Source organism: Vombatus ursinus, unplaced genomic scaffold (assembly GCF_900497805.2).
Source record: "Vombatus ursinus unplaced genomic scaffold, bare-nosed wombat genome assembly UNPS02010639.1, whole genome shotgun sequence".
Classification (NCBI taxonomy): Eukaryota; Metazoa; Chordata; class Mammalia; order Diprotodontia; family Vombatidae; genus Vombatus; species Vombatus ursinus.
The window spans coordinates 1,770,652-1,793,094 of record NW_020950417.1 but is presented as its reverse complement, the minus strand read 5'-3'; the positions used below and the strand labels follow the sequence as shown (position 1 = coordinate 1,793,094).

Sequence of the window (22,443 nt, the reverse complement as noted above, 5' to 3'; positions counted from 1 at the left end):
GGAGTGGCCAAGTAGTCTTCGGGTAATAGAACAACAGAGATCTGGACCACATGGCCAAGGGAGAATGGAGCCTACCTAGGATTAAGGGTGGGAAGTGATTGGGGGGCCATAGGGAGGTTAGGTGAAGTGGGGCTAGGGTAGGTTAAGGGTAATAGAATTGGGAGATTGGGTGCAGGCTATAACAAAAAGGCCAGTTGATGGGATTATAGCCTCAGGCAAACACCAGAAATTTGGCCATGTGGGAAAGTCCAGGTTTTTCCTTTTTGGGGTTCATATCCCAAAGACATGGTCTTTTCCTTTTAGGGGTTGACATCCCATCCCTATCATTCCCCCCTCAAACAAATGGGACCCACATTCATTTGGAGTAAGGGAGGAAGGTCTTGGCTTCTGAAACTGCTTCCTGCTGGCAAGGGGCATAGAGCTGTCCCTGCCTCGAGGAAGTCCCAAAGAGGTTGACTGGAACTGAGCACAGGCTGCATCCAGGGGATAATGGGGGGATGTTGGCTGGTACCCACTGTTTGCTACCAACTGTAGGTGAATGGCCTGTAATCTGGAAGTCACAAATCTGACAGAAAAGACTGCAGGGCCCAGATATAGGGAGAAGTAAAAGTGTAAGTGCCCCATTAAGATCATTTACATTTGACCTGCTGGATTATCTGATTATTACTTGTTACTTTTTCTAAAGTTTAAGTAACACTTTTGCAGGTAGAAGTTTTCCACCCCTGAGTGCAATAGTCATACAAATGAATTTGCCAGAGTTTGACTCACTTCAGTTATCACTGAAATTTTCCTCCCCAAACTAAACTGAGGATGTTTCTGACTTAATTTCAGTTGTTTTGGGGGTATTGAATGACCACACATTCAAGTCAAAGCAGTGAGATCTCACACACTTGCATTGATCTTTTACTGACCACTTGTTCTGATTATAGAAATTTGCAATAAAAGGATAAAGTCAGTGACTAGATTTAAGGCCCAAATATGACAGGATAAAACATCCTTAGCTCTGTTTGGATTCAGATAATTCAGTTTTCCAACCATGCAGTATCAAATCCACCTGATAGCCAGATTCAGGAATAGCCAGGTGGGTAACATTCCTTTTCAAAGGAACATAATGGGAAACTGAGCCAGGAGGATCCCATCTTAGACTGAGGCTAAAATTGTCCTCTCAGCTTTTCCTGATTATTACTTCTCATCAGTATCACATTCTCTCTGAGAAGCTTGTGGCATTTCTCTCAGTTGGTAGATTATTGATTATCAATGGATTATTATGATCCATCAGACAACTCAAAATAAAATCCCATGAACCTTTACCTCAAACAGCAAGTTTCACTAATCATGGCTTAGGAAAAACTTTTCCAGGATTTACATCTCAAATTTAAATTTGTCCTGGTGTAAAAAGCCAATCGTTAGAGATTGTTTTTATATACTTGCAAATTCTCAGTAAGACAAAACCCAAACAAGCTTTTTGGCAAGTTTACACATTAAAACAATAACCAACAATAACCAAATTGTTTTAGCGGTAACCAAATTATGAAAAGTTGCTTGACATAACTGATACAAAAAGTTCACCAATTTGAAACTTGAAACAAACCCATTACCAATCAGGTGACTTCAGTTTTGTTAAATGCATTTCCAAATTACTTTACACAGAGAATCAACATCTCATCATTAACAGTTAAAACTTTAAAAGAGCGTGCTTACCCAAGTTCGGAGGCTAGCTTCTTTACCTTGAGCAGGATGTGCTGAACCTGGGTGATGCTTCCAGGCAAAGGTTGCCCCAGGGCCCAAGGCCATTGACAATGGGGCCCATGTTGTAGACAGCATATATTCAGGTGGGGGTGGGTGGGAAGGGTGAAACTCTTCTCCTATGAGAGGGATTAACAGATCTCTCTTGACTCAAGGGAAGGGAGTAGGAGAAGGAAATGTCCAGGATTGTAAGGAGGTGTTTCAAAACACCTTAATGATTCATTACAAAACTTTCAGAATCTGCTAAGATGTTTTTAGCTGTTGTAACTTTTCCCTGTAACCTCCATGAAGCAGAATTCAGGGGTGTAGAGGGAAGGGAGTAAATAAGCCTCAGGGAACCCAAAAGCAGCTAGTTTTCCCCGATTCCCTAGCACTGAGAGAATTGACAAAATTGGGTATATGCTTCCAGACAGATCATCGGTTCTTGTCCTCTTTGCTGTGGGAGGAGTACCCAGGTCCACGGCCTCAAACCAAACCAGTGGACTGACAGCCTGAGAGCGCCATGCTGAGGTGCTAGACAGCCTGTCTGCCCAAAAAGCACCTCCAAGCCTTCCTAGGTGCTTGGAGAGCAACCCCAACTGCAGGGCAAGAAAGAAGGGGATGGGGAGGCTTATATGCCTTCCACATCTTGGCTGGAGAACTTGGGATTAGGCAGTTTCCCATATGGGCCACCAAAACATTGATGTTTAGGGGTTAGTGGTGCTGGGACCCCAAAATCATGACACGCAGGACCTGCTCCAAAGAATTCAACCCAAGCCTTCCTTAACCTGAGACAAGGTTTATTAGAATATCCGTCATACTGACCAGACTCTTAAGGAATCTACGTATTTGTATCCTAATGCAAGCAGGCCAGATTTGAAGAATCTGAGCACCTTAACGGAGACAAGATGGACTTTATATATAGAAGGACTGTGGGAGGGATCTGGGAGTGGCCAAGTAGTTTGGAGTGACTGGAGGAGGGGTCTAAGGAGATCTGGATGGGAGTGGCTAGTAGAAAATGGAGTCTAGATAGGATTAAGGGTGGGAAGTGGCATGGGGCAGTTGGTAGTTAACTGAACAGAATTGGGAGATTGAGTTTAGCCACAATGAAAGGCCAGTGGATAGGATTATGGCCTCAGTAGAACTCCAGAGATTTGACCTGGTGGGAAAGTTCAGGGTTTTTCCTTTTTGGGGTCCAGATTCCACAGACATAGTCTTTTCCTTTCAGGGGTTCAAATCCCATCCCCAGAGTGGAGCAGTAATTTTTTTCTTAATTTTTTTTGTATAAAACCTGAAGGCAATTATGTGCTTAATTATTTTAGAAAAAGAAGGGGTTGAAGTAGTAATAAAAAACATTTTAGGAGGAGCGTGGCTAGCAAAAAGTTTGGAAATCCCTGTCCAGGAAAGGTATAAACTACTGCCTGCACCCAGAGTGCAAAGGGCCTAGCTCAACTGATGGGTATGGGGGCGTGAACACGTGACTCTAGAAAGAGAAAAGTGAGTCTAGTGCTTATGACACTCTTGCCCCAGAGAACTAAAAGAGAAAAACCACCAAAGGCCCAACACCAGAAGTGTGAAGCTACCCACTAGCTCCGCCCACACATGTTCTAGCACCGCCCACTCCCAGTCACGTGAGAGAATTTCCGGAAGTTATACGACTGCCCACACTGAACATGGCTATATAAGTCAATGGCTGCGGGTGAGAGTGAGGCTAAACGGAAAGGTGGCGGAAGTGGCGTCGCTCAACGCGCCTGGAGGTTAGGAAGGCCGGGTAGACTCGGGTAGCCGTGGCGGGTGCAGAAACTGCCTCCGGTTCCACCGGCAGTAGCGGTGGCTACGGTGATTCTAGGTATCATTCCTTTTGATTTCCCCCCTCGCTGGAGATTCAGGAGATGGGGAAACCGGCAGAGCGGCTTCAGTGGGGCGGCCGAAGCGCCGGCCACAGCGCCGGCCACCGTGTCGCGCGCGGGCTGCCTTTCGGGAGGGAGGGTGGGGGGGATGGGAGGAGGGTTGGCGGGCGCGCGGGAGGCGGTTGGGGGCGCGGGGCTGGGGGGCGGGGGCCGCCTCTGGAACGACCGGCGGGAGGCGCGAGGTGCTTCGCAGGGCTCGCAGCCGCAGCGCGCCGGCCCTGGATGCGGCGGCCGCTGGCCGTTTTATCCCCTCCCCGCCGGCTCTGTCTCGGTCCCCGGGCCCAGCGCATTGTTGGGGTTTGGGCCACTTCCCGGTAATTTTCTCCAAAGCCGGAGGAAAGGCTGAGGGGAGATTGCGCACGTGCAGGTGACCCGTAGAAGAGGCATCCCTGCAGCTCGCTGCAGGCTGACTTGGGCGATCCTCTTGATAGGATGCGAGGGGTAACTTGGATTCCAGGGCTGACTGTTGGCGTCTTTGTGACCCCGAACCAATCTCGGTGCCCCCGGCAGCCCTCTGACGTTGTTATCTGGAGGTGATTGTTTGAGTTGATACAGTTTTCTAAACCTTTCTCTTTGATAGTGTGTATTTCTTATACCAATGAAATCACTGGGTCGATCCACAAAGCACTTATTAAGTGACTTCCTAGTTGTTTGGAACTGTGCTAAACCTGGGGATGGGAAGGAAGATGGAAAACGGCCCCCGCCTTCAAAAATCTTAACAGTCCAACTGGGAAGACATATAGTTATGTACAAGATGCAGACCAAGTAGGTTCAAGGTAACTTAGTAGCAGCCGGGAAGACAGAGAAAGGCCTGTCGTGGAAGCTGATGCTTGAGCTGACTCTGTGTAAGCCCACGAGTCCCAGAGGAGGAGGTGAGAAGGGAGAGCATCCCAATTATGAGGGATTGCTAGTACAATTGCACAGAAAGGGAGATGGAGCATCCTGCGTGAGGAACAGCAAGGAGGCAGCTAGAGCCTATGGAAGAGCAAAGTGGGTGAGACTGGGAAGATAATTAGGAGCTAGAAGAGTTTTAAATGAAGAACAGGAGTTTATATTTGATCCTAGAGGTAATAAAGATTCAATGGAATTTATTGATTTGGGGACTGATGTGGTTGCCGGCAGCTGGGTGGCCTATTGGATATAGGACCGGGCCTGCTTTGTGACCCTGGGCAAGTCAGTTAACTTGTGGTTGCCCTAATCCACTGGAGAAGGAAGTGGCAGACCACTCCAGTATCTGTAGTACTGCTGTGCTATGGTTCATGGGGTCAGGAAGAGGAGGACATGACTGAACAACGTGGTCAAACCTATGCCTTTAGCGTGATCACTTTGGCAGTTGTACGGAGAATGGAGAGATAGCTGAGGCATTCCAATTGGAAGGCTAGTGTAATCCATCCAAGAACGTGGTGGCTGTGTTAGTGGAGAGAAGAGGACAACCTGTAGAAGAGATAACATGAAGATAAAAAGGACGAGATCTGAAAGTTAATTGGGTATGTGGGGTTGAGTGACTGAGAACCAAGTGTGGTTGGTGTGACTGGTGTCCTTCACAGTAATGGGGAAGGTTCAGAAGAGAGGTTGGTTAGGGGGGAGAGGAAAAGTTCTATTTTGGACTTTTTTGAGTTTGAGGTGCCTTCCAGTTTGAAATGTCCAGTAAGCACTTCTTTGAAGCAAGTGGCACTTAAGAGAAAGACTAGAGTTAAATATCTAGATCAGGGAGTCTTCTATAATAGAGATGATAATTGAATACAGGGGATCTGATGAGATCAGCAAGTGAAAGAATGGAGTAAATGGGATTCCTTTCCCCTTTTTTTTTTCTTCCTCTCTTTAAAAAAATTGACCTACCTCAGAGGAGCTTGGGGTTATCCTGTGTCCTATCCAATCCTTGCTGCTTTCCCAAACTAACTTTCAAACTAGAATGCTGAAATGTAGGTGATATACTGACATCCTGCTGGAGAGCTGGTAATTTCTTCAACATACTGTAAAATTTAAGAAATAAATGCCATTTCCAAAACTCCATAATATATGGGTCTTAAGTCTCTATGCCACTGTGATAGCCCAAGTTGAAACACTGCTTAAATTTCTCAGGGGTTGTTGACAGATTTGCTCGTTAGGTGCAGCATTTAGCACTTGGTAGGTACTTAATAAATGTTGATTGATAGATCTTGCTTGCTTCCTAGCAGAGTGTAAACACATACTGTTATCTACTTCTTAAATTGAGCCTTCCCCTTAAGAAATCTTTGATCACCAAGAACTGCTGATAAGTAAAATGGATTTAAAATGTTTATGTCTTGTTTTTTGTTCACATTATATTAAATATCTACTACATGAAAAATACTGTGCTAGGGATACATCAGGCAAGAGGCAGGTGACTCAGTGGATAGAATATTGGGCCTGGGTTCAGGAAGTTGTTCTTCTTGGTACTCTTCAGTCGTTCAGTCATGTCCAGCTCTTCATGACCTCATGGACCATAGCACTACAGGCCCCCCTAACCACCTCTCTCTCACACAGTCTGTCCAAGTTCATGTTAATTGTTTCCATGACACTATCCATCTCATCCCTGCTGTCCCCATTTCCTTTTACCTCCAATCTTTCCCAACATCAGGGTCTTTTTCAGTGAGTCCCATCTTCTTATTATATGACCCTTTGGTCATATAATTAAGTTTCAGCTTCAATATTTGACCTTCCAGGGACAGCTAGGTAGCACAGTGGATAGAGAGCTGGCCCTGAAGTCAGGAGGACCTGAGTTCAAAATCCGGCCTCAGACCAAACACTTGACACTTACTAGCTGTGTGACCCTGGGCGAGTCACTTAACCCCAATTGCCTTTAAAAAAAAATTTGACCTTCCAATGAATAGCCTGAATTAATTTGTTTTAAGTATTGACTGATTTGATTTCCTTGTTCAAGGGGTTCTCAAAAGTCTCCTACAGCACCACAATTCTGCAGTGCTCATCCTTCCTTATAGTCCAACTCTCATAACCATACATTGCTACTGCAAAAACCATTGCTTTGACAATATGGACCTTTGTAGGCAAGATGATGTCTCAGCTTTTTCAGTATGCTGTCTAGATTTGCCATAGCTTTCCCATCAAGGAGCAAAAGTCCTTTAATTTCATGCCTGCAGTTGCCATCTACAGTGATCTTTGAGCCCATGCATATAAAATCTGACACTGCTTCCATTTCCTCTATTTGTCAGGAAGTAATGGGACCTGTTGCCAAGATCTTAGTTGTTTTTGTTTTTGTTTTTGTTTTTTATGTTAAGCTTCAAGCCAGTTTTTATACACTCCTCTCTCACCCTCGTCAAGAAGCTTCTTAATTCCTTTTTACTCTCTGCCATCAGAGCGCTATCATCTGCATATCTGAGGTTGTTGATGTTTCTGCCAGCAACCTTAATTCCAGCTTTTGATTCCTTCAGGCATTTCACATGATGTACTCTGCATATAAGTTAAATAAGGTGACAATATACATCATACTCCTTTTCCAATCTTAAACCAATAAGAAGTTCCACGTTTGGTTCTAACCATTGCCTCTTGGCCCACATACGGGTTCCTCGGGAGACAAGTAAGATGATTTGGTACTCCCATCTTTTTGAGGACTTGCCATGTTTTGTTGTGATCCACACAGCCAAAGGCTTCTTAAGGCCCACTTGACTTCATTCTGTAGGATGTCCGACTCTTTGGTAATATTAAGATCTTTCTTGTGTAGTTCTTTTGTGTATTCTTGTCACTTCTGCCTAATCTCTTCTGCTTACCATTTTTTTCTTTTATCATGCCCATTTTTACATGAAACAGACACCAGCTTTATGACCCTAGACAAGTCATTTAACCTCTGTTTGCCTTTATCAGCTGGAGAAGGAAATGGCAAATCATTCCAATATCTTTGCCAAGAAAACCCTTGGACAATATGGCCCATGAGATCACAAAGTCAAACAGGGTTGAACCAACAACAGGGAGTACAGCCGTGGTTTCCAGAATCTTTTGAATAAGCACCGGCTTTGCCTAAATGATGGGTATCACTTAAGACTCTGTCCTGGGTCCTCTTCTCTTTTTGGCAGTACTATCCCTCTTGCTGATTTTGCTTGTTCCCAAAGGTTCCATGATCACATTTCTGCAGAGACTCTCAAGTCTGCATGTCCAACCTCAAATAGCTCTGTTGAATTTCAGTTCTGCATTGTAAAGTGACTCTTAAATATCAGACATTTTATACCTGGATGTCCTCCCAACCCTCAAGTTTGATCTGCCTGAAAACTAAAGTGATTGTGTTTTCCAGGCCTCCCAACTTTCCTATTTTGATTGGTGATACCATATTCTTTTTATCTTTTCTTTTTCTTTTTTTTTTTTTTTTTTTGGTGAGGCAGTCAGGGTTAAGTGACTTGCCCACGGTCACACGGCTAGTTAAGTGTCAAGTGTCTGAGGCCAGATTTGAACTTGGGTCCTCCTTTTTCCAAGGCTGGAGCTCTATGCACTGCACCACCTAGCTGCCCGGTGATATCATATTCTTATGCCTTAGCATGGAACCTCAGTGATCCTAACTGCTAAACCATTCCTCCACACACACACCAAGGGTGCCAAGTCCTGTCAGATTTTTACCACCTCAATATTTCTTCCCTCTTCATCACTCATACTGCCAATGTGACGAGGATTTAACTATCCAGTGAGATATATATAATAGTAGTAAATTAAGAGGTGACAGCGGCAAGGGGCATGTGCATGTGTAACATTCCTCTTGCAATATTGAGTAAGCAGAATGAGTTGAAGCAATAGTGAAAGCATTTTCTTGCACTTTTAAATTTCTCAAGAAGTATTGTGAAGAGCACAAAATAATTTTTTTTTTTATCGTGATAGAGTAACTTTTTAGAAACTTCAAATTTAGTGTGAACGTTCAACTTATAAGTTTTAGAGCTGGGAAAAAACCTGAGGGATCACCTACATTTTTCAGATAAAAACACTGATGCCCTGAAAGTGTCAGTAACTTGTCTGAGATAGGAGCAAAGCTGGGATCCAAGACCAGGCCCCACTACTCCAAATTCAAGTCATATTCCATGACACTACCAACTTGCAAATGGTTCCTGATATTCTTGCAACAAGAGTGCCTGCTTTTCATTGAAGGGATCTCCAGTTGGTCCAGGGGCTGCTCTAAAATTCAGATTATAAGGAATATTTTTAAATGTATAAATTTTAACTTGAACAAAAATGGGTGTTTCTCCCCTTTTGAAGCAGGACATAATTAAGAATTTAAAGGTTCCTTAGTAACAGATTTAGTATTTCTTTTGCCATGCTAAGGGCACAGATCAAAGAGTTCATGGGCCATTACAGAAACAAAATCTTGGCGCCCTTAGAATTTTTTCTTTCTAAACCTAGCCCCCTGTATAGGCTGGAAATGACTAGGCTGCTCCACCACAGCTTTCTCTAAGGCATCTTTTCCCATCTCCATCTCTTACAGCCGTTCCTTGGATATGCTTATATTTACGGTATTCCTCTTCACAGTGTATATACCACAATCCTAAAACAACTTGTAGCCCTTTTTTTCCTAAAAGGTTAAAAAGAAACAGCAAAATGTATAATTTTTAAGTGTGTGTGTGTGTGTGTGTGTGTGTGTGTGTGTGAGCGAGCGCACGTGCTCGAGAAACAATATGGAATATGGGTAAAGAAACAACCTTAGAAACCAGGAGAAAAGTATACACAGTAACAGCCACACTGTGCGATGACTAACCTTGAAAGACTTAACTCTTCTCAGCAATGCAAGGATCTAAGTCTACTCCAAAAGACTCATGATGGGAAAAAGCTATCCACATCTAGAGAAAGAACTATGGAATCTGAATGCAGATGGAAGCATATTATTTGCTCTCTTTTTCTTTTGTTGTTTTATTTTGATTCTTCTTTCTAGTGGTTCCTCCCATTGATTCTAATGCTTTACATCATGACTAATGTGAAAATACACCTCATATGAACGCATAAGTAGAGTCTATATCAGAATGCAAACTGTCTTGGGGAGGAGGGAGGAGAGGGAGGGAGAAAAAATTGAAATTCAAAATCTTATGGAAATGAATGTTGAAAACTAAAAATTAATAAATTGTTTAATTAAAAGAAATATGCAACATTAGAGTCATGAAGTCCTGGGTTCAAGTCTCTGCTAGATGATCGCGGCCCCGTCACTTAACTCTTCAGTATCCAAGGCACCGTGTTGCTTATCTGCTTGGTATGAAATCATAGTTTGGGACCAAAAAATGCATACATGCATGTAGGTATATATGTGTTTGTTTCATCAAAATGCATCATTCGACCCTGTCAATCAAGGATTCTCAACTTGGGTCCAAGAAACTTATTAAAAAAAATTTTTGGTAACTGTTTCAACATAATTTGTTGCCTTAAAATCCTGTGTATTTTATTTTATGCAGTGAAAAATGTCATTCTGAGAAAGGGTTCATAAACTTCACCAGACTGCCGTAGGGTCCAGAAAAGACTAGGAACCCCTTGCTGTAAATTATAAATTAACAAGTCATTGCCATGCTTTGTGTTGGTAACTCACAGAGCAACAAGTCCACAGTTAGTGTTTAGTGCTTTGGGACCGATAATACCTATTGCCTGTAATATGCTTTAGAATTCGAAAATTAATCTTTTTCTATAGTGGTCACAACCTTTATGTGGCATACTTGACCTGCCTAGGTAACAGGAATTAACTGTCACAGAGACTGAATTTGGTCCAGTGAGTGACTTTGACACCATAAACTTAAACGAGGTATTGCTTTGTAATATTAACATTTTCATAGGGGAAACTTAAAGATGTGGGAAGAATGTGGCATCTAGCAGTGTGAGGTGCAGAGGAATACTTCATTGATTGTTGGTATTTGTGAGGCCTGGCTTTAAGATGTTGTTTACTTCACATTGTTTCTCCATTTAAGCTTCAGATTTTTTTTCCCCCAAGAGACATCATATTTCCTTGAAGTGGATATAACCCAAAGAGTTTTGAAAGGAGCTAAGCCATAAATACTTGTGATGCTTTGAAGGACAAACTGAAGCAAAGGGAGCAGAACTCTTTGGTTTGTCTCAGAAGGAAGTCAACATCATGGATCAAAACAACAGCTTGCCGCCTTATGCCCAGGGCTTGGCCTCTCCTCAGGTAATACAGCTGGACCATGGGTAGAAAGCTGCATTGTAAGGGACAGGTAAGAGGGAGGGAAGGGAGGTGAATTGTTGAAATATTGGCATGGATTTGCATTTATTGTTTGAACCTTGTGTTACTGTTTGTTCAGACAACTCCACCAGGTTTTGAATAGAAATTATGAAAGCTTTTGTCATAGTCAGGATTTTATTTTAAAATAATAAAAGTATGTTTTTTTAACAAGGGGGATACCTAATTTCTGGATAAATCCTGGAGGTATACCAAATGATTATAGAGGCAGATTATTAAAAGCTTGTGATAAATATTAGTATTCTAGTTTTATCTTTAAGCCTATATGTTTAAAAATCTTAAACCACAGGCCCATTTTTTAAAAATCTAGTTGTAAAGACTACTTTGCATCAGCTCTAAATGTGTGTGAATCAGGTTGTTCTGCATGCTGTAAATGTGTTTATGAACCCTTAAATAGAAAGTTAATAAAGTAGGAAAATGCATGTATTGTTAGAGCTTTAATATGTGGCTCTTTCCCACCCCCACCCCTTTTCTAGTCCACCTTGTTTCTACCAGTATTTTGGGTGGTGGAAATTATTTAACAGAAATATTCTATTCCTATGAAATAGGAAGAGTTCATAATTTCTGCCCTGTGTTACAGGTAGGGAGGAGTTGCAAATCTTCAGTATCTGTCAGTTATTAGTACTTAGGGTCTAGTAGAGCACCGAGATAAATGGAGTCTGAACTTCCTTGCACAGCCACTAGCTAGTGCGGTAATCTTGAGAAAACTGAGACTTGTTTAACTGTAAAGTTGGGGATAATCATGCTGTTAACTAGCTGTGTCTTTGTGAGGACAAAATAATCTACGTGAGTATAATTTGAAAAGTTAGAAAGCATTTTAGAATTGCAGGATATTCAGGTAAATGATGGAAAAACTGTTGATTTGCCTTTTTTGTGAGGGTTAGAGTTCAACTCTGAGGCACTGTTGAATAGAGAATAACGATTGTGGTCATTTTTGAGAGCAGTCTCTTTTTTGTTTTCAGTATCTCAGATGTAGAAAGAACCTCAGAGCATATATTCTTTATAACTACAACTGAAAATGCTGAATACTAAAATGAGGACATTCTCTCCCCTACATCTTACTAATGCCAGTCACACCATATATACTCAGCCAAATGCCTGAATAACTTAGCTTATTCTTGTTCTCTACAGGGTGCCATGACTCCTGGAATTCCTATCTTTAGCCCAATGATGCCCTATGGTACAGGACTGACTCCCCAGCCTGTCCAAAGCACTAGCAGTCTTTCTATTCTGGAAGAGCAGCAGAGGCAGCAGCAGCAGCAGCAGCAGCAGCAGCAACAGCAGCAGCAGCAGCAGCAGCAGCAGCAAGCTGCCCAGCAGTCCACGTCTCAACAAGCAACACAGGGAACTTCTGGCCAAACCCCACAGCTCTTCCATTCACAGACTCTTACCACAGCACCTCTGCCGGGCACTACACCCTTGTATCCTTCCCCAATGACCCCTATGACCCCCATTACACCAGCCACACCTGCATCTGAAAGCTCTGGAATTGTACCACAGCTACAGTAAGTGTGTCTGTGTCTTGTGTATCTGTCTACTTCCTTCCACTGAATTAGTAGGGAAAGTATTTCTTTTGGAGGTTTATCTATTCATTTTAGAGATGTCCATAGTAATACCTTAGTTAAAACTTGGCTTATTTTTTACAGATCTCAAAGAAGCTTCTGTAAATGAGCTTTAGTAAACAGATTATTATTTTTGTATTTTAACTGCCTCTAACTCCCTTTAATTTTGTGCTGTATAGAAGGCACTAAATAATTATTTGTTAAATTAAATTGAATGCAGGAACTTGGTTATGGGAATCAAGACGGTCCTTTATTTACTCCCCTGAATAGTCAATAATTAAAATTAACCCACTGATCAGATACTGCTTTAAAAATTCTTTACCCTTCCAGTCTTCCTTTCACAGATAATTTTTTTTCTTTTTGGTCAGTGATAGCCCACTTGATCAAGGAAAGGAGTCAGTCTTTTGTCTTAAATGGAAGACAGTAACGTAGAGCCTGAATCTATCACCTTTTGCCAAGAGATCTTTGCTTTAGAAGATAGGTTTGGTCCCTCTTACTTGTATTGCTCCAGTATCTGAATAAGTAGGCTGTTTTGTTTTGTCTTCTTCATTTATACTAAACTGATTGATGATGATTTTTTTAGGCAGGCTCAGTATTTAGGCAGAGTTCAGTATTGTTATGAAACTGTTAATCCTAGTCCATTCTGTATGTTAGGACAATGATTAAATTATAGTGATTAAATAATTATGTAAATTATTCCTGTTTTCTCTTTAAATTGCTTATAGGAACATTGTATCCACAGTGAACCTTGGTTGTAAACTCGACCTAAAAACCATTGCACTTCGTGCCCGAAATGCTGAATATAATCCCAAGGTAAAAGCTGGTTTAATGTTCTCAAAATTTAAAATTATATGAGGACACATCCTGCTTAGAGGTAAAAAAATTGAAATGGCAGTACATCCAGAATTGAGGAGCTGGTATCATGTTTTCAGGTTTCTTTCAATCTCCAAACCAAGGCTATAAAGCCCAAAATACTTTTATATATAAAGTGATAGCCTCTTTAAGAGAGACATTTTTCAGTGACTAATAGAAAAAGTTGACAAGTGCTCTGAATTTTGTTTCTAGCTTAAAGTACAGGTTCCATTATAACTTTAGGGGGATTTGCCCTGTCTTTCCTTAAAATGGGTAAGAAAATTGCCACATATTTACTAGTGGATATTGTAAAATTTAACTAGCAGATAAAGCTTTTATGGAGACTGAGTAAATAATATTCTGAAAACGCAAATTATGTTCTTCCTCTTAACTCACTTGCCTATCCAAAGAAACTGTCCTAGAGGCATTTGTTAAATTTAACTTACCATTGACAAAGACTGGTACTCTTAAATCAGTGCTAAACATGGAACCTCCATTCTTTCTGTCTTGCATTGATATAATATTTTTAAGCCAAACTGTGCATGTATGGAGTACCAGTGTGTAAAGACTGCCACTCTCTCCGTATACTTGTTACGAATATCATCTTTGGGGACCTGAAAAAAATTGAGATTCTGCGAGGCATATATACTCCCAGAGGTAAAAAGAAAGGCTCTGTATATGCCAAAATATCTGTACCAGGGCTTTTTCTTATAGCAAAGATCTAGAAACAGTTCTCAGTTGGAGAATACCTAAACAAGTTGTGCCACATGAATATAATGGAATATTAAATGATGAATATGATGAACACAAATATGGAAAGACTCACATGAAATAATGCAGAGTGAAGTAAAAAGAAAACTATAACCAGTGACTACAACAGTGTAAATAGGGGGAAGTTGGTACAAAGCAATCAAAAATAAATGTTGCAAAATTGCAGAGAATAAGCTTGGTCCTGGAGGAAAGACATGAGAAGAAACCCCCCCTACTGCTTTACAGAGGTAGGGTGTTTGGTGGCAACCATGAGTATGGAACATGGTGTATACTGTCAAATTTTTTTTTTATCTAGTATATTGATCACTTGCTGAATTTTTTTTTCTCTTCCTCTTTTTTCTTTTAAATAATTTTTTGCTATAAGAGATGGATCTTTGGGAGGGGTAGGGATACAGGAAGAAATTTAGGCAATGTTAAAACAAAAAGACCTTTTTAAAAATTAAATGAAACCTAAACAAAATATACACCGGGCAAATGGGAATTTTAAAAAATTATAATATTCATAGCACCAGTATCCTCTAGCTAGTTGCTCCTTAGCTTCAGAGAGGTCTTTTAGAGTAAGACCTTCACAAAGAAGCATTGGCATTTTGGTAGAGAGCTTTGTAAGTCAAGCCCTGTATTGTTTAGTAGAATCACTGTTTGCTCAGTAATATTGCTAAGGATTTTCTGTGATAACATTTCAGCGTTTTGCTGCGGTCATAATGAGAATAAGGGAGCCAAGAACTACTGCGCTTATTTTCAGTTCTGGGAAGATGGTGTGCACAGGAGCTAAAAGGTAAGAGAGAGCATCACTTTCCTTCTGGTGAACATTCAAGGAAAAGACCATGAATCCTGGGGTTTGGGAGCTCTTAGGATAAATTAAAAGTTTGCTTTGGTGTTTTAAATACCATTCTTTTAGTAGAGTGAGCTTCCAAGCTTCTTGGGCCAGTGGTTCTCAACATTTTTGGTCTCAGGACTCCTTTATACTCTTAAAAATTGAGAACCCAAATAGTTTTTATGTGGGTTATGTCCATCAATATTTACCATATTTAAAATTAAAACTGATAAATGTTTTTAAATATTCATTTAAAAATAATAATAAAACAATTATATGTTAACAAAAATAACATTTTTATGAAAAAAAACTTTTTCAAAAAAATTTTTAATACAGAGAATGACATTACCTTAATATCTGGTTTAATAGAAGATACCTGGATTCTTCTATCTGCCATTCTGATGCTATTTTTTATTTTGGTTGAAGTGTATTAGGAGAATCTGGCCACACAAAGATATGTAGCTAGAGAAAGGAAGAATATTTTAATAGGCAAATAACCTCTTAGTTTTATTATGAGGAGTTTTGACCTCACATACCCCTCCTGAATAGGTCTTGGGGCACAGACCACACTTTCAGGACTCCTGCTCTAGTCAATAGCAACTTTTTTCTGTTTATCATCATCACACATCTGTTATCAAGAATAGATGCATGCTGTAAACAGTGCTTTTTTTTTTTTCCCATCTGTATTTGGTAATAGTCATAATGTGAATAGTTTCTAACGAAATTTTTCTAATCTGGTCATTACAAATTTTTTTCCTTAACCACAAATATGGTAGCATGTAGAAAAAAAAAACAAGGAGGAAAATATTATTGTGGGCATTTTGATTTTTGCTCTTTCAGAAAGTAGAAAAACAGAATAGTTTGGTTTTTCACTTTACCTTGGCCCTATCATGAATGATTGTCCCCTTTTAGTCTTATTTGTTTCCACAGAATAGAGCAGAGGTATGAAACTCCTACATGAGACAGATTAAAATGTAATTGAGAAGTGTTTAACAAAATAAATAAAAATATAATACAACATAGATAATGCTTATTTGTGGTTTTTCTGAGTCAATATGCTGCTCCAGGGATTGTTTCTATTTGAGTTTGACATCACTGGGCTAAAAAACAGGCAAAGTAGACTTTTTCATAGAGATAAAATATTCCTTTGCTTCATCTTTTCCTTCAAAAGTACAGTGACTTTTTTCGGAATAGGAAACTTCATAGAAATATGTACTATGACATTTATGATTTGTCTTTCAATTCCATAAATTTTTTTTTCATTACTCCATGGCCTTGTTGTTGTTGTTGTTGTTGTTTTTACAGGCAGCTAGGTGGTGTAGTAGAGAGAGTGCCAGGCCTGGAATCGGGAAGATTCATTTTCATGAGTTGAAATCTGCCCTCATACACTTACTAGCTGTGTGACTCTGGGCAAGTCACTTAACCCTGTTTGCCTCAGTTCATCATCTGTAAAATGAGGTGGAGAAAAAAATGGCAAACCATTCTAGTATCTCTGCCAAGAAAATCCCAAATGGGGTCAAAAAATCAGACATGACTAAACAACAAATATTTTTAAGCCCCTATTGTATATAGGACATGGGCAGTAGAGGAATGATACAAAATTTAGGTGAGAAACCCTTGTTACCTTAATGTGACTTACAGCTTAGTAAGGGGTAGAGGTGTAAGCTGTATGCTGAGATGCAGAAAGTGAACAGGCATCACTAACTGCAAATCAAGAAAGGAAGTCGGATTTGAGTTGGACTCTACAGAATGCATTTAGGCTTCTAAGAAAAAAGGAACCACGTGAGCAGAAGGTCTGGGGAAAGCACAGCTATGTTGGGAAGATGGTGAATGGACCTCTAGTTAGAGAGCAGTGTCAGGAGTGCAGTGGTATGAAATCAGTTCTTAAAGATGAGGCCCTTCTGTGCCAGGCTAGGAGTTTGAACTTTACTGACTAGGCAGTCGGGAATCATTGAGGTCTTTTAAGCAGAAGAGTTACATGAATTGAAATGTGAATAAAAAAGATTAACTGCACAGTAAAGGATATATTGGGGGGAGTGAAGAAAAGGGAATGTAATGAAGGCAGAATGCTCATGCTAGGATGGTGGCAACGGAACAGAGTTAGAAGCAATGGTGTGGATGGGAGAGATGCTGACAGTACGTGATACTGATTAGATATGAGACAAGAAGAGCAAACTGCCCAAGAGAACATTAAATCTGAGCTTGTGAGAATGAGTGGGCAAACAATAGTGCTGCTGAAAGAAATAATGAATCAATTGATCCAAGTAAGACATCCAAATAGAGGTGTCATATAGGAAATTAATGTAGGTCTGGAATTGAGGAGAGAGGGCAAGGTATCTGCATCGAGGGCATAGTTGAAGCCCAGGGAATAAATTAAATTGCCTTTTGAGTGAGAAGAGAGGCAGGTAAAGAAGAGAACCTTCAGGAAGATCAACTTTAAGGATATGAAGGGCTGCTTGGTATAAAGGAAAAAGCATTAGAGCTGTAGTGTGTTAGAACCAGATTTGAATCCTGTCTCTAACACTTCACTAGCTTGTATGCCATGAACAGATCATTTAACTTTTCTGTAGTGCTTTATCTGTAGAGATAACAATACCAATGGCACTTGCCTTACAAGGTTATTGAGAAGTCTAAATAAGAATGAAGTACGGAGTCAGTAAGAGTAGAATTACTTCTACCTTTTTTCTTTGGAAATTTAGGGGCAATTACCAAATAATGTCACAAAGAGCAAAACTGACCACATCTTCATACTTTTATTAAGGGACAAAGCTTAAAGCAAATGTTCTAATCTAACATTAAAGAACAGTCATAATTTGCTTTATCATAAATTTAAATAGTGTTTTTTTTCCTATTGGTTGGTTACCAGATGAGACGTTTTGTTTCTTTTATAGTACTTGTTTTGTCTGATAACATCTTTTGACTATTTGGGGCTAGAAATAATTTTGTGTTTTTTCTCCTCAGTGAAGAACAGTCCAGATTAGCAGCTAGGAAATATGCCAGAGTTGTACAGAAATTGGGCTTTCCAGCTAAGTTCTTGGATTTTAAGATTCAAAATATGGTGGGGAGCTGTGATGTGAAGTTTCCAATAAGATTAGAAGGGCTGGTACTGACACATCAACAATTTAGCAGGTAAGGAAAAATATAAGGAATTTATGTTAGAGACTATGCTTCCAAAATAAATCTAACACCTGTAATTATGTCCAAAATTTTAAGTCTCTTATTAGCTGCCTGGACTATCTATAAATCTTCTATCTTCACCAGCTAAATTTTCCATCTTTTAGTCCACTTCATCAAATCAGAATTCCCTTTCATTGGAATTAATTTGATTTCACTCCTATAGTTTTTGCCACATTATTTTTTTCTAATATGAAAAGGGATTTTGTAGAGTAGGAATGAAAAATAGCCATAAAGGGACCAGGTCTTTGCTGTTCATGTGTCTGGGTAATATGAAACATTTTTTAGGAAAGTTGTAACTGATCAAAATATCAGATAAATTGAGGATAGACAGTGAAGCAACAGCTGCACTGAAATAAGAAACCTTCCTGATTATTAAGGGCACAGTTTTTAACTTCATTAACTTTTCTATTCAAATCTCTCAGTCCGCCTTCATTCACATGTAGTTTATAATCGAAAGAGGAGGAAGCCTACTTCCGTAATCTCCCTGGCAATATGATTCACGGTAATGCTGTGCAACTAGAATTTAACTTCTTGGAAGCTGTGCCCCACAGAAATATTTATTGAAAATCCATCTTATGGAAATGATTCTAACTTTGCGACTATGTATGAGCAATGTCCAGTGCTGCAAAACATTTTTGATAAAATCTCATTAAAGTTCATTAATGGCCTATTTATTGCCAAAGGCCAACCAAGATTCACATCAACTTTAAAAGGATGTGTGTGTGTTAGTAAAGTATGATAAGTTACTGCAGGTTGAGGCCATCATTGTTTCTTCTATTTATTTAATGTTCACATGTTCTAATTTTAAATGGTTATAAAAAATTAAATCATTTTTGAAGCAAAAAATATTTTTATTAAATGAGTTATAACTGTCAAACTAGCTAGATCTCCCAATCTGTGTCTCATATTTTAAAAATGAATTAGTTAACTATTAATTAGGGAGAAACTAAAATTTGCTTGTGAAATTTAGGAAAACTTAAATAACACAATTGTTTCTCAAGAGTATTTGATAGATTTTAATTTAGAGACCACTTCATTTGTGTCTAATTGAAATCTTTAGCAGGTAATGAACATTTTTTTCATTTCCTGGGCAATAGAATAATACCTGTGCCCATTGCAAAAGTTTAAAGAAAAGAGTATTTAGTACATTGACGGCTAGAGCTTAATGAAAAACAAATATCCTTTCTGTTCATCTTTACTATCTTCTAGTATTATGGATATCCATTAAATGCAACCCCCCCAAAAAAGAAAAAAGAAAATAGATTTGTAGTTTGGAAATATTCATATTTAATATTTAAGTATCATATGTAATCGGAAAATATCGACATGTTGGTTTAATTTTGTAAGTTAAAATTATCTTTTCATTCATTTTCTTCAGTTTCTTCACCCTTCTCTTTTTTCCTTTCCTCCCTTGTAGTCTACCGTCCCTCCCCACCACTCTATTTGACCTCACAGAGATAATCAGTGATAAGCTAATTGGTTGGTTGTTGTCCTTTATTCTCGGTGACATCACTATGTTGGGGTTGGGGTCAGGGTACAGTGTGGCTGATCAGACCCGTACCAGCTTGGAATGCTGTATCACAGGTTGGGCACAAATAGTCCACACGAACATTTGGAGTAAAGATATCTCTAAATTTTGTGCATCTTGCATTTCTTTTCAGCTACTGAAATTCTGCTTTGCTTATAGAACGCAGCTCTTTCTTTGATACAGGCACATCATGCTGGGTGGCCGGGCATGTAATGGGCACATTTGTTTATTTAGTTGAAATCATTATCAAATCTGTGGCCTCATCCACTATGACCTTTGCATCATTTGACACTATTGATGACCTACCCCCTCCATTGTGATATTATTGGCTTATTTCACCTTATTTCCCATTCAGTCCTATGTTTCTGTCATCAAATCTTTATTTTCCCTAAAAGGTTCAGCTTAGCTGTCTTTTCCTCCATAAGCCTTTTCTGATCTTCATTATTAGTGTTTTTTTCTCTCAAATTGCCTTAGATTTTGTGTGTGTGTGCGTGTGTGTGTGTGTGTGTGCGTGCGCGCGCGTGCATCCATGTATCTCTCCCAATAGAATGTAAGCTTCTGGTGCATGATAAATATTTGGTGAATTGATGGAATTTACCTAAGTTGACCTCTCTAACCCCTTCTGTATCTCCTTTGCTGACTCTTCATCCTCTTCCCTACTTTTTAAAGTGGGTGTTTTAGAAAGGTGTGAGATTGGCACCCTCTTTTACACACACACACACACTTGAAAGTCTTAGCTGTCGTATCTATCCACGTGGTATCCAACAGGCTCACATCTCCATCTGCCTTCAGTATCTACTTCAATATCTGCTGAGATATTACAAACACCCTAAACCTAACCTGTCCAAAACTGAACTCGTTATCCTTTTTTCCAATGTTTTCTCTTCCTACTGACTTCACTGTTTCTGCCTATGACAGCACCATTCATCCAGTCTCCTAGGTTGAAAACCTTGGTTTTTATCTTTGATTCATCCTTCTCCCTTTCCTTTAATATCCAACTGTGACTCTTGTTCATTTCTTCTCTGTGTCATCTCTCCTTTCCTTCCTTTCTTCTCTATTTTCAAGCTGCCTCTCTAGTACAAGTCTTCCTTACTAAGAAATCTTTCCTGCATCAATCTGGTTGTTTGACTCCATTGTTCAAAAATTTTCTAGGACTCTCCTTAGCATGGTATTCAGGATCCTTCAAAATCTAGTACCATCTTGCCTACTTTTTAGCCTTCCCTTTCCTGTTACTCCTTTGTGTTCTATGCTCCACTCAAACTGAATTACCTTCTTTGCATTAAACAACATGCATCTGTGCTCACAAACTTTTAAAAATAGTAATTACATCGGTGTGGGAAAATTAGAAAGGCATTTGCCAATAAGTCAATTTCAAAAACACTCTCAAATTTTAAGTGTAATGAACCAGGCCTTCAAAATACTGGCTAAAGGGGGAACCACGTGTAGTAACTAACGTTTTTCATTTTCCTACAGTTATGAGCCAGAGTTGTTTCCTGGACTAATCTACAGAATGATCAAGCCCAGAATCGTCCTGCTTATTTTTGTTTCAGGAAAAGTTGTATTAACTGGTAAGTTGGAAGGTGGTTTTGGTGGGGGGGGGGGGGGCGCAGTTATCCCCATACTAGACTGTGTGTTCTGTGAGGGCAGGACTTCTACACTTTTATCACACCTAACATAGTTCCCTGCACACAGTCGCCACTTACTCAGTGTTTTGGTATATTTAAGTAAATTGGATGTTTACCAGGTGTGTTTAAACAACTCTTTTTTTTTCTCTATCTCAATCCTTTAGGTGCTAAGGTCAGAGCAGAGATATATGAAGCATTTGAAAACATTTATCCTATTCTAAAAGGATTCAGGAAAACAACGTAACTTCTCACATTTGTATTTTTTTTTTTTTACAAGTTGTCTTGGTACATTACATGGTGTTATTGTGTACAGCACGGAAGTGAGATGGACTTTTAGTTGCAAACTGCAACACTTAAAGATACTTTTCTAGTGCCTATTTCCTGGCACTGTTGAAGGAACATTTCTTGCAGAGAACATCTACGCGGCGTTACTGTGAGTTGCTTTTATGGGGCTGTTTTGAAGCAGCACTGTCCATTTATTTATGTTTAGATTTTAAACACTTATCCTCAATTGTAATTCACAAGTGGGCAAAAACTATGTTACTAAGTGTTAAAAAAAAACTACTTCCATTGTTGGGGGGGTTTGTTTTAAACTTTCATCTGCAAACCACAATTTTTATATTTCTACCATAAAATGAAACCTTTTTAAAAGTGTTTATTTCTGATTTATAACTTAAAAGGGTTTTGTTTCTGTTTTGTGCCACACATTCCCTTTCCAGTGTTGCAGGACAAAATAGATGTATTAATAGAAGCTTGGCTGTACATATTCTTCTGAGACCAGAACTGTCATATTTCTTCAGAGCACTCTGTACAATAAATGCTGTTTATACAAGTGTGAGAAATTGTTTTAATGTTATCTCATCAGGTGTTATCTAATAATAAGGTGTTCATATTACAAAAAGACAGTATATTAGATACAGCATCTAGTATCATCTCTTCATGTGTACTGAATCCAAGTAAAAAGGGATTCTACCTAATCCTAACTGTTCTTTTGCCACACAAATTGGTCAGCCAATTCAACAACATGACTACCCTACAAAAATAAAAAAAATATTTCTCCACAGCTCTGTTAAAACAGCCACAATAAGTACCCCCAAAAGAATAATCTGTGAACCTTTCATCTTTGAATTGGTGTGTCTGAGGTAGCAAGGGTTTTTAGAGACATTAGTCCAATCTCCACATCACAGAGGAAGAAACTGAAGCCCTGGGACAAAAAGAATTGCCCAAGGTCACAGCTACACATGTTGAAAGATGTCAAGTTGGAGCATTTACATTGTAAACACCTTCATCTGT

General features: G+C 39.5%; 1 protein-coding gene across 2 annotated transcripts; it reads left to right on the top strand.

The window, feature by feature from the left end:
• The first annotated feature begins 3,464 nt into the window (after nucleotides 1-3,464).
• TBP (TATA-box binding protein) lies at nucleotides 3,465-21,992 on the top strand. Of its 2 annotated transcripts, none has more exons than XM_027854850.1 (8): nucleotides 3,465-3,574; nucleotides 10,555-10,749; nucleotides 11,953-12,326; nucleotides 13,109-13,196; nucleotides 14,690-14,781; nucleotides 17,782-17,949; nucleotides 20,999-21,093; nucleotides 21,315-21,992. In XM_027854850.1, the coding sequence occupies exons 2-8, from the start codon at nucleotides 10,696-10,698 to the stop codon at nucleotides 21,392-21,394; spliced, it is 951 nt and encodes a 316-aa protein (XP_027710651.1). In that variant the 5' UTR covers nucleotides 3,465-3,574; nucleotides 10,555-10,695; the 3' UTR covers nucleotides 21,395-21,992. The 2 variants fall into 2 exon arrangements, with proteins under 2 accessions (XP_027710651.1, XP_027710652.1); XM_027854851.1 differs by having other exon boundaries at nucleotides 10,532-10,749.
• The last annotated feature ends 451 nt before the right edge of the window (nucleotides 21,993-22,443 follow it).

Coding starts and splice junctions, on each gene's coding strand:
- TBP (XM_027854850.1), top strand. CDS start 10,696: ATGGATCAAAACAACAGCTTGCCGCCTTATGCCCAGGGCTTGGCCTCT. Junction 14,782..17,781: donor GTGTGCACAGGAGCTAAAAG/GTAAGAGAGAGC, acceptor TTTTCTCCTCAG/TGAAGAACAGTCCAGATTAG. Junction 17,950..20,998: donor ACACATCAACAATTTAGCAG/GTAAGGAAAAAT, acceptor ATTTTCCTACAG/TTATGAGCCAGAGTTGTTTC.